Here is a 12,888-nt window from a genome sequence, read left to right as displayed (position 1 = left end):
AACGCCAAACACCTGCCTCTAATTGAGAGCCATACCAGGCAACCCTTAAACCAACATAGAAACAGACAACATAGAATGCCCACCCAAACTCACGTCCTGACCAACTAACACATACAACAAACTAACAGAAATAGGTCAGGAACGTGACATAACCCCCCCCTTAAGGTGCAAACTCCGGGCGCACCAGCACAAAGTCTAGGGGAGGGTCTGGGTGGGCATCTGACCACGGTGGTGGCTCAGGCTCCGGACGCTGTCCCCACACCACCATAGTCACTCCCCGCTTCTGTATCCCCCTCCCAATGACCACCCTCCAACTAAACCCACCTAAATGAAGGGGCAGCATCGGGATAAGGGGCAGCAGCTCCGGGATAAGGGGCAGCAGCTCCGGGCTGAGGGACTCTGGCAGGTCCTGGCTGAGGGACTCTGGCAGGTCCGGGCTGAGGGACTCTGGCAGGTCCGGGCTGAGGGACTCTGGCAGGTCCGGGCTGAGGGACTCTGGCAGGTCCGGGCTGAGGGACTCTGGCTGATCCTGGCTGGACGGCTCTGGCTGATCCTGGCCGGACGGCTCTGGCTGGTCCTGGCCGGACGGCTCTGGCTGGTCCTGGCCGGACGGCTCTGGCTGGTCCTGGCCGGACGGCTCTGGCTGGTCCTGGCCGGACGGCTCTGGCTGGTCCTGGCCGGACGGCTCTGGCTGGTCCTGGCTGGACGGCTCTGAAGGCTCGGGACAGACGGGCAGCGCTGGGCAGGCAGACAGTTCAGACCACGCTGGGAAGGCAGACAGTTCGGGCAGCGCTGAGCAGGCAAGCAGCGCAGGCGGCGTTGGGCAGACGGCCGACTCTGACCTGCTGAGGCGCACAGTAGGCCTGGTGCGTGGTATAGGCACTGGCTGCGCTGGAGAGGAGGAAAGCTCTGACAGCGCTGGACAGGTGGAACCAGCTGGAGAGAGAACCCGGAGAGACAGCCTGGTGCGGGGGGCTGCCACCGGTGGACTGGTACTTGGAGGTGTCACCGGGTATACCGGACCGTGAAGGAGGACACGTGCTCTTGAGCACCGAGCCTGCCCAACCTTACCAGGTTGAATGGTGCCCGTAGCCCTGCCAGTGCGGCGAGGTGGAATAGCCCGCACTGGGCTATGCTGGCGAACCGGGGACACCATCTGTAAGGCTGGTGCCATGTATGCCGGCCCGAAGAGACGCACTGGTGGCCAGATGCGTTGGGCCGGCTTCATGACATCCGGCTCGATGCCCAACTTAGCCCTACCAGTGCGGCGAGGTGGAATAGCCCGCACTGGGCTAAGCATGCGTACTGGGGACACCGTGCGCTTTACCGCATAACACGGTGTCTGACCAGTACGACGCCCTCTCACTCCACGGTAAGCACGGGGAGTTGGCTCAGGTATCCTACCCGGCTTTGCCACACTCCTCGTGTGCCCCCCCCCAAGAAATTTTTGGGTCTGACTCTCGGGCTTTTCGGGCTTCCGTGCTAGACGCGTCCCCTCATATCTGCAGTTTTGGGCTTGATTCTCCGGTCTCCAGCCTTGCTTCCTAGCTGCCTCCTCATATCGCCGCCTCTCTGCTTTCGCTGCCTCCAGCTCAGCTTTGGGGCGGCGATATTCTCCTGGCTGCGCCCAGGGTCCTTTGCCTTCTAGGTCTTCCTCCCATGTCCATTTCTCCAAATAATTAAGCCTCTCCTGTTGCGTGTTCCACTGCTCGAACTTATGCTGCTTGGTTCTGGATTGGTGGGTGGTTCTGTAACGATACTCTAAATCCTCCTCCTCCTCAGACGAGGAGAGGAGAGAGGGATCTGAAGACCAATGTGCAGCGAGGTATGATGACATGATTTATTTAAGACACGACAAAACAACGAAGACAGAAAACGAACTATACTTGAATAAACTACAAAACAAATAAACGATGAAAACAGACCTGGACACGAACTTACATATAACGTGAAGAACGCACGAACAGGTACACGACTACAAACAAACGCTACAGTCCCGTGTGGCACGAACATACATACAGACACAGGAGACAACCACCCACAACGAACACTGTGAAACAACCTACCTAAATATGACTCTCAATTAGAGGAACGCCAAACACCTGCCTCTAATTGAGAGCCATACCAGGCAACCCTTAAACCAACATAGAAACAGACAACATAGAATGCCCACCCAAACTCACGTCCTGACCAACTAACACATACAACAAACTAACAGAAATAGGTCAGGAACGTGACACAGAATGCTGGCCTTCTAGGCAGAGTTGCAAAGAAAAAGCTGTTTCCAGCTACAATAGTCATTTACAACATTAACAATGTCTACACTGTATTTCTGATCAATTTATTTTATTGGACCAAAAAAAATGCTTTTCTTTAAAAAATAAGAACATTTCTAAGTGACCCCAAACTTTTGAACAGTAGTGTACGTAATAAGACCATTATTGTACAAGATAAGATTATTTCTTATTGCTTATATTTGTATTTCTTTTGCAGTTTAAACGTTTAAAAATTGTCCATTTGTAACATCCCTAGACTCTACCACCCCATTTTGCTCCTGGTGTGGCTCCATTGCCCCTGTGCGGGGTAAGATTTCATAGTCTTCTTTCTGTACAAAGCCATTCATGGAGGGAACGACGCCTCAGGCTTCGCGACAGTTTGAGACTTGTACACAGAGAAACTTTGATTATGTAATCCAAGCAATCCAGTTTATAGTACTTACTGCACTGATTGATTATAGGCATGTTAATTGTGTCTAAATGTTGTCATTAGTCTCTGTCAAGAACCCTCTCAGATCCCCATTTTGTAGTGTTTGTTTTATTTATCATTGAGGGTGTTTAAGGTAGCTTAGGTTATCCTAACCCAGACAGCAGTAAATGAGCCCATTTCTTCAGGAAACATTTAGAAGCAGCTTGTTTTTCATGATATAGGTAATTAGATAAAACAAAAGAATGTAACACTCGTTTCCCACAGCAGGAGGCAAGTTCAGAATTGAGAAAAATTACAACAGCATTGAACATTTCTCTGCCGAGTCCCTTTTTTCCCCTGTCCCCCATCAGGCCTGAGACCATGGAAACAGTAAATAAAACTATCCCCTGCCCTTGAGTGTGTAGCCTGAGCTGACTGCTCTAACCTGGAGAAAGTTACCCCTTTATGTCTGAGAAAGGATTGCTACTGCACATTAGTGGTAATTAATTAAGACCCCCTGGTGATTTCTTTCTAAAAGTCTGTGCTGGTAGCATGTAGTCTGTTAATGTGTGAAACCATAGAGTTGTCTTATGGCCATTTGTATGCTTATGAAACTACTTTGTGTTTTTCTCTCAAATATGTGAGGAGAGGCCTTTTAAATAATTAGTTGGGCCTTGAGCTTTAAAGGGACAATCTGCAGTTGTTACATCCATTTTTGGACGTATAAGTTAATGATATGTACCCATTGATTCTTGAAGAATATAGCTATTAATGCCTCATGATCTTAGTTCGTACCCCACCAGAACCCAAAATATAAGCTTCTTTTATGCCAATGTTTGTTAACAAAGTATATGTAAACATACACTATATAGACTCAAAACATGTTTTACACTATATTGGTGTTATCATGGACGGTCCTTGCATCCATAGCTCAGTCCATGAATTTGAGAGTGGTTACTTTTCTCCAGCCCCATCCCTCAGCTTTTTACCGAAAACGGGCAGGGGAGTGTGCTTAGTCATTGTTTCAACTACTGATTGCCCCTTTAAATATATTGATATGTAGATGAAAGTCTTTCTTGTATACTTTTGCAATCGTATTGATATTTCTTTAGTTAAATGTATGGCTGGGATGATAATGTACTGCGCTTCCTTAGGAGAATCAAAGGTCTTCTGCATCAAATACCCCTCTAGAGCATCAAATACGCCAGCTTTGTTTTCCATAGTCCTTCACAAAAGATCTGTCATACTGATGCTGAACTGATTACTGATTACTCTGCCAGAGACCAGGGTCATGCTCTCAATTCCTTTGAATGGTTTTATTTTAACAACATGGCTTCACCACTAATTAGTCTGTGCCTTAGGAAATTAAAGGTTGGCGTAATAGAATTCTTCAAAGGTAAAAGATCAATGGGAAAATGGAGTGACTATATTCTGAAGGTCAGATATCTATTTGAGAATATAAGGGCATCATGTGAAAAAGGAATTAGACACCTTCGTATGGAAAGACTCTCTGTATTCCTTTGATAAACTGTAATACAGCCATATTAATCTTGGAAATGTGTTGAAAGAAGTTGGGGTGGACATTGATGTTTAATTCATTGCTTTTGATGTGGTAAACTAATAGTTATTTTTTCTCTTTTCTAGGATTCCGTAAAATTAGCCTGGATGACCTTCGCAAGGCCTACATCGTCAAGGACGTGCAGCAGTACATCCTCCACCGGCTCGACCAGGAGGAGGCCCTTCGCCAGCACCTCACCAAGGAGACGGCCGAGATGCTCAACCAGCTACACATCAAAAGCAGCGGCTGCTTCCTGTACCTGGAGCGCGTGCTGGACGGAGTGGTGGAGAACTTCATCATGTTGCGAGAGATCCGTGACATTCCCGGCACGCTCAATGGCCTCTACTTATGGCTCTGCCAAAGGCTGTTTGTCCGGAAGCAGTTTGCCAAAGTCCAGCCTATTCTCAACGTGATCCTTGCAACCTGCAGGCCACTTACTTTCAAGGAGCTTTACCATGCTGTCTGGACCAAAAACATGACTCTCACCATGGAGGACTTCCAGAAGAAGATGGACATCCTCTCCAAGTTGTTGGTTGATGGCCTCGGAGGTACTAAGATCCTCTTTCACTACAGTGTTGCCGAGTGGCTCCTGGATGTTAAGCATTGTACACAAAAGTACTTGTGTAATGCAGCGGAGGGACATAGGATGGTGGCGATGAGTTACACTTGCAGGGCCAAGCAGCTCAAACCGCTGGAGGTGCAGGAGTTTGCCCTGCATCTGATCAACTCCAACCTGCAGATAGAGACTTTCAACCTGGCTCTTTGGATGGTGTGGAATGGTACACCCGCTAAAGACTCTCTTTCCACCTCCATACCTAAAGAGCAGGAGGTGCTGCAGCTTCTGGTCAAAGCTGGAGCACACGTCAACAACGACGACGACCATGCCTCTTGCATAGTGCAGCAGGCACTGGAGAGAGAGGATTCGATTCGGACGTTGCTAGACAATGGAGCCTCTGTGAACCAATGTGACTCTAGCGGGAGAACTTTGCTGGCCAATGCAGCATACAGTGGAAACCTGGATGTGGTGAACTTTCTCATATCTAGAAGAGCAAGCATGGAGATGGAGGACAACCATGGACAAACGTCACTTACTCTTGCGGCAAGACAAGGGCACACTAAGGTCGTAAACTGCCTCATCGGCTGTGACGCAAACATCAATCACACAGACCATGATGGGTGGACCGCCCTTAGGTCTGCAGCCTGGGGTGGGCATTCGGAGGTGGTGTCTGCTCTCCTCTACGCTGGTGCCAAAGTTGACTGTGCTGATGCCGACAGCAGAACGGCCTTAAGAGCCGCAGCTTGGGGAGGTCATGAAGACATCGTGCTGAACCTCCTCCAACACGGGGCAGAAGTCAACAAAGCAGACAATGAAGGAAGGACAGCTCTCATTGCAGCGGCATACATGGGGCACAGAGAAATCGTAGAGCACCTCTTGGAACACGGGGCAGAGGTGAACCATGGAGATGCGGACGGAAGGACAGCCCTCTCAGTTGCTGCTCTCTGTGTGCCTGCCAGTAAAGGCCATGCCTCTGTCGTAAGCCTCCTCATTGACAGGGGTGCAGAGGTCGACCACTGCGACAAAGACTGCATGACCCCCCTCCTTGTGGCTGCCTATGAAGGACATGTGGACGTAGTTGATCTGCTGCTGGAAGGTGGAGCTGACGTGGATCACACTGACAACAATGGCCGAACGCCTCTTCTTGCAGCAGCATCCATGGGCCATGCCTCTGTTGTCAATACCCTGCTTTTCTGGGGTGCAGCTGTAGACAGCATCGACAGTGAAGGAAGGACTGTTCTGAGCATAGCATCCGCTCAAGGGAACGTAGAGGTGGTCCGAACTCTGCTGGACAGAGGGCTGGACGAGAATCACAGAGATGACGCAGGCTGGACCCCACTGCACATGGCCTCATTTGAGGGTCACCGGCAAGTATGCGATGCCCTCATTGAGCAAGGTGCCCGATGCACAGAGGTGGATAACGATGGTCGAATACCCCTGATATTGTCTGCGCAAGAGGGTCACTATGACTGTGTCCATATTCTTCTGGAAAACAAGTCTTGCATTGACCAAAGAGGATATGATGGGAGGAATTCTCTCAGGGTGGCTGCACTGGAAGGCCACAGGGATATTGTTGAACTGTTGCTGAGTCATGGCGCTGATATAGACTATAAAGATGCAGACGGACGCCCGACATTATACATATTGGCACTTGAGAATCAACTAGCAATGGCAGAGTACTTCCTGGAAAATGGGGCCAATGTGGAAGTCAGCGACACAGAGGGAAGGACGGCCCTCCACGTGTCCTGCTGGCAAGGGCATGTAGAAATGGTCAGGATGCTGATCAACTATCATGCCGACGTGAACTCTTGTGACAACGAGAAGCGATCCGCCCTCCAGTCAGCGGCTTGGCAAGGCCACGCAAAGGTTGTGCGGTTCTTGATTGACAATGGCACTCACGTGGATCATACATGTAATCAGGGGGCAACAGCGCTTGGCATTGCTGCCCAAGAGGGGCACAGAGATGTAGTGCAGATCCTTCTGGAGCACGGCGCTGACCCCAACCACGCAGACCAGTTTGGACGCACAGCCATGCGCGTGGCTGCAAAAGGGGGGCATTCAATGATCATCAAACTTCTTGAGAAGTATGGGGCCTCAAGTCTTAATGGCTGTAGTCCTTCGCCAGTACACACTATGGAGCAAAAAACCCCACTCTCTGTAGCTGGGAAAATGCAGTCTCTCACAATCAAATCCAACAGCTCTGGCAGCACAGGAGCTGGAGACATGCAGTCATCTGGACGTGGTCTACAGAACGGTCCTGTCCACGCCTTCAGCTCCCCTTCAGAATCTCCTGACTCTACCGTGGACAGACAGAAATCCTCTCTCTCAAATAATTCCCTCAAAAGTTCTAAGAACTCACTGAGAACCACCTCGTCCACCGCGACTGCACAGACTGTGCCGATAGACAGTTTCCACGGAATGACCTTCACAGAGCAAATCCAGCAGCACTCTCTGCCTCGCAGTCGGAGCCGACAGTCCATCGTCTCACCTTCCTCCACCACCAAGTCAATTGGACATCATCAAGGGTCTCCATCAAGTGAATTTGACTGGGCTCAGGTTAAGCCAGGTCTCAAGTCGACCAAAGGGAATAAGACCGGAAATGACACATCCAACGGCAAAGGGGGGTCAGGAGACAAGAAAAGGCTCAAGAGCATTGGCTCGACCCAGGGTCAGGAATATGAGATGACCCAGTTTGATAAGAGGATTGCGCTCAACAAGTCTGTAGCGAACATTGCCGTGAAGGATCCTCATTGTAAGATCATGGTTGGCGGCTCCACCCAGCCAGATGGGGGACTGACCCAAGAGCAGTTGTTCATCCAACAGCAGAGCATTGCAGAGAAGAAGCGAAATGGCATTATGACCAACCCCAACTACCATCTTCAGGGCAATCAGGTTTTTCTCGGGAGGGTTTCTGTCCCATGGACTGTACAGAATAGAGGGCACCAGGATGTGCTGGAGAACTACCCTATAGGGGAGACTGAATTAAGCCTTAAACAAGCACTGAAACTGCAGATAGAAGGATCAGACCCTGGGTTTAACTACAAAAAGGAGACACCATTATAGCTGGTAAGTTTTCATTCTCAAACGAATCTGATGTAATTAGAATGTACATTTTTTCTAAGCATTAACCACCAACTATAGAGTTATTCTAATGTTCAACATAATTGTTTTACTCATTATATTAGAAGTAGATCAGGTCAGACATGCTTTATTTTCATTACGATTTCAAACGGGTTCATCGTGAAGATGGTAGAAGTATATGTTAAGCATCCAGGGATGGTATGTAGGCTGAAAAATCAGAATCCCTGTATACTATTATGAATGTCTTTGTATTACTTATAGGATTTATGGCCACATTGTTGATACAGTATGCTGTTATTAAAGTACAATTGAATGACTCACTCACCACTACTGAAAACACTGTCTTGTCAATATTTTATTACGGTCCATTGACCTATCATTAGTAGAACTTAAACTTACATGAATGATGGATTTCAAAGAATGCACTTTTCTGGCCTAAAAGACGCCAATTTTTTCCCAACTCAGCACTAACATAAATCATTACCATTTCAGATGTCTTGAATGCCATTCGTCACGGAGACATCGGAGGGAATGTGCCAAAGCAACTTTTTTTTCCATCTGCATAAGATTATTTTTTTTTTTATGTCCACTCTCTCAAGTGGAACACCTCAGAAAACCTAGGGAAGAATGTTGATCGCTGCACAAGGCCTAGATGACCTGATACTTCGATGTGCCTACATCTGTTACAGCCTTCTCAGTGTAATCATGCACACTATCGTTTTAATGTATTGATATTTAATATGCGGTGTATGCACTTTTTAAATAGAGAAAATGACAAACGTGTATTTGTTCAGCCTCCCCTTTATGCTCCTGTGTTTCAAACTAATTGTTCCAAATAATTATACATTGTTTTTCTGTTATACTGTATGTTTGTTTTTGTTGTCCTGCCTGCAATCATACACACCGACAGCAATGTACCGCTGAGTGCATCATCACATCTTACCAGAGGACATCAAGATAATCGATGACATGGGATAATGTGATGCGCATTGGTACTCTGCCTTTCTGAAGACCCCCCAAAAAATCTGTGTTAACCTCGTTCAGTGTACTAAACATATGCTGTGTGTAATGTGTTAATAGCTAAGGCAATTTGCTATACAAGTATAATCAACCATATTTATTTAGGAAAAAGCCACTTTAAGTTGTATTGTATGCTCTATCATGGTGCTGTGTTCAAAAGTTGCCTGCGGTTATTTTGGACTCCATTTTGGTCATCTTGATACTATTTTCTTTGCTATGTGTATTGTAGTATTACAGATACCGAAGGGAGAGAGTGAATTGAAAACGTTAAACCCACGTGACTTCATTTCGTCCCTGTGGGACTTTTCATGTGTTTTTGTGTGCATTTTAAATTGATTAAAATAACCGTTGCGTATACTGTCAACTACAGTGGTTGGCGCTTAAATGCAAAGGTCTGAAGCGAAAGCGGTGACGAGTGCATTCGTTGGTGGAATTCTTATTATAACCTGCAATTCAAGAAACAAAATTCAAACTTTGTTTCCCCTATTATTGCAGTGTCGCTTATATTTTGATAATTGCCGTATATTTTGGGGCAAGACACACGAAAAAACGGCTTAGGGTTCACTCGTCACGGCTTCACTGAGTGGTAGACTTCAATAATATTATGGTTTTAAAGGATGGTTTGAAATGTATACTTGTCAAGCCAAAGTTGGAACAAAGCATTTAGTTTTTCTTCTCTGAGCGGCTGCATGTCAGTTAACCCAGCAATAGCTCCACTGTAGAGGGAGGGGCTTGAAGACGGTGCTCTCGGATTGGAAACATCTGTTTTTTCATGGACTCTGTGGAGCTGTGTGAGCATTTTTGTGTGTCATATTTTTTGCAGACTTTTCACAGTGTTAAAAGTGAGAAGGGGGAAAAAATTGTAAAGCCGTCGCAAACACACTGTATAAACCCAAGTCAAAGCCCTCTGCTCTCCAGGACAGCTTGAAGGTGTGCTATGAAGGTATAAAGGAAGAAGGACTCATTTTTAGGATCAATTCTGGACAGTATTCAGACTTCTTTCGCCATCGCTCAAACCTCATATTGTTTTGAATTGACCCTAAACAATTTGATTGTAAATAACTTACCGTGTACATTGAACTTTTCATTTCAAAAAATGTATTTCCTGTACTATATTAAGCAGAATTGTCTGATGTATATTAAAGTGCTTAATAAACATATTTGCTTTACTGCTGGAAAATGACAGATTCTCTATTGTTACATCATTGTAATTGAATTACTACCATTTTCTCAATGTATCCTTTCAATCACTGTACAACTGACCAGACACTTAACAGAGATCAATACTATGCAATGTCTATGCCCTATTGGCTAACCTTACATCCGAGGCCATTACATGCATCAAGCAACCGTTAACCCAACATTGTGATCGATTGATCGTCAAATAATTGCCTGTTTTGGCAGTGTTGCCTGCCTTTATGCCTTGACTCTCAAGAAGCCTACATATACACACATAGATTGACCAGATAATTGTATACACCCGAGAAGAATGTCACCTTCTGGGCTAGTAATTTCCCAATTAACCTTGTGTCAATTGTGTTATCTATGACTAATACCTGGCTGTCTACTGTTTACTTCGGGCAATGACACGTAGGTCAAGGTTGTATAGCAACTGTAATTATTTCTAGCTGACTGATCCGAGAGCAGACCGATATATCAAGTCAAATAAAGGCCTGATTCAGTAGCCTCCAGTGGGTGGACATGTTGTCGGGAATCCAGAAGGTAGATGTAGAAAAGGGTCCGATTTTCCTGTTATTAAAGCTACATAACCACAGGGTACACTGGATATTTTCCCCACCGTGGAGTTGATGGTGGAGGGCCAAACCAGGACACTGCATGCATCGCAGCATTTGGATCAAACTGAAGTGGAACAGAGGTTCTGTGCCAAGCTCCATCACAGCTCTGCTTCACTAAGTTCACCGCATAGGAAGAGATCCACAAGAGGTCTAATCACAGGGATGGTTTTGTATGTTACAAGGGCAATGAACTGTTTTATTCTAATTCCAAATAAATAAAAAAACGAATCTTGCTCTTTGGATTACAGAGTTTCCAACTACAAACAAGGGGGACATGATCTTTGATATGCCTACCCTGCCATGTAGGCCAGTAATAAATAAGCTCCATGTTGTAGGTCCTCAGCTTGTCACGATCGTTATAATGAGTGGACCAAGATGCAGCGTGGTATGTTTCCATCCTCTTTTTTCGGAAGAGAAACTCAGAGAAAAAAACCAATAAAGTGTCAAACGAAACGTGAAGCTAAATGAAGTGCTCACAGGCAACTATACCTAGACAAGATCCCACAAAGCACAAAGGGGAAATGGCTGCCTAAATATGATCCCCAATCAGAGACAACGATAAACAGCTGCCTCTGATTGGGAACCATACCAGGCCAACATAGAAATATAATCACCTAGATGACCCACCCTAATCACACCCCGACCTAACCAACATAGAGAATAAAAAGCTTTCTATGGTCAGGGCGTGACACAGCTATAGATTGTGTTAAGGTGTTTGGGGATTCAACCAGGGTGTTAATGAGCAAACCATCTGGTGATGACATCATCATGCGCTGTAAAAAGGAGTGTCCATGGTTGTGTCTGTCTCTTGGACTCCACAGTGACCACATCTGTTTCTCCTCCTCCACCCTTGTTTTGGATCCCAACAATCTCTCACAATACAACCTCTGAAAAGAGCACAATTGTTTTCCATAGACCAATTTCAAGAAGCATTGCATTCTAATGGACACACAGACTGGCATGTTTTGATGCCTGTTCACGTGAGTGATCTTTGGACACGTGATGGGACAATATGCTGCTGTGTTCTTTTTCCAAAACAAGTTCAATTCGTGGATGAGCTGGATTGGAGTGAAGCAGTGCACCCCCTGTCAGCCCAGACATAATCTATTTCTAATGTTAATTGCTGTTAAAGGAAATGGGCATGCACAACAGCTAAATACTGCAATTAAACAGATCAATGTAGGAGCTGGTGATGAGGGAGTAGGGTAAGGGCATGGAGAAAGCTCTCAATGGGAAACACTGTGTCAATCCATCCATCCTTTTTTTAATGACAAAAGTACCGGTCTGGGTTTCAAATTAAATCATCAGAGGTTGCCATAGCTAGGCTTTTCTTAATAGTCATAAATTGTGAGCGAGAAAAGAAGATTTTGAATTTTGCTGAACGTTCCTGCAATTATATGATAATTCACTGGAGGAAAAGGTATTGATTTGCTCATGCTGGATGGAGATTTATTATGTTGCAGATGGAGGCGGCAAATGAACTTCAGAGCAGCATTATATACGTGCCCTGCTGCATATCTCATGAGCTTGGGAGCTGGTGCTGCGATCGCCTGAATTGTAAATTGGTGAAAGGGTTTGTTTATTTTCTTACGAGGCAACATTTTAATTAAGGCAGACGACGTGACTGAACCGATACTAAACAAAGATGTTAAACGGTCATTTGTTAAGATGCTTCAATCATAAAAGCCATGGGGAAAGTCTGCTTGTGTTCTAAGAGACTCTTCAAAGGAATTAATGAATGGGCCCTCATGAGTGACGGTACAAAATACATTATTTCAAAGAGATACGTGTCAGACTTAAGATACGTTTTTCACTTCTTGACCAAAGGTAGCATCAAACCAAATATTGATCTACAATGCTAAAAACATGCCTTCTTCAATAAAGGTAGCTATATGGCTATATTTTAAAGGCAGGTGGCTCAAGACAGATAATACTAATATTTGACGTAAAATAATAATAGAATATGCATATACCGTAGAAAGAGGAGGAAGGGAAGCGCTACTAAGGTACACAATAGTACATTTTGGTAGACAGAAGGTGCTCTTTGGTAAAAGTGTTAAATTGGTCATCAAAAAGAAAAGAGGACCAAGGCACTCTTCATATAATTAATTAAAATGATGTGTATACACTCAGTGGCCAGTTTATTAGGTACACCCATCTAGGACAGTGTTGGACACCACTTTGCCTCCAGA

General features: G+C 45.7%; 1 protein-coding gene across 4 annotated transcripts in view; it reads left to right on the top strand.

Moving 5' to 3' along the window:
- LOC139581167 (ankyrin repeat domain-containing protein 50-like) overlaps positions 1 to 10,083 on the top strand; it is a 42,837-nt gene extending 32,754 nt beyond the window's left edge. For all 4 annotated transcript variants that reach the window (XM_071410649.1, XM_071410647.1, XM_071410646.1 and 1 more), the window contains exons 4-5: positions 4,330 to 7,865; positions 8,373 to 10,083. In XM_071410649.1, coding sequence (XP_071266750.1) covers positions 4,330 to 7,862 — 3,533 coding nt within the window. In that variant the 3' untranslated portion in view covers positions 7,863 to 7,865; positions 8,373 to 10,083. The remainder of the gene's footprint in view (positions 1 to 4,329; positions 7,866 to 8,372) is intronic.
- Positions 10,084 to 12,888: the final 2,805 nt, after the last annotated feature.

The sequence above is a fragment of the Salvelinus alpinus genome, chromosome 7, assembly GCF_045679555.1.
Source record: "Salvelinus alpinus chromosome 7, SLU_Salpinus.1, whole genome shotgun sequence".
Lineage (NCBI taxonomy): Eukaryota > Metazoa > Chordata > Actinopteri > Salmoniformes > Salmonidae > Salvelinus > Salvelinus alpinus.
The sequence above is the reverse complement of the archived record's forward strand: the minus strand, read 5'-3'. Positions and strand labels throughout refer to the sequence as shown.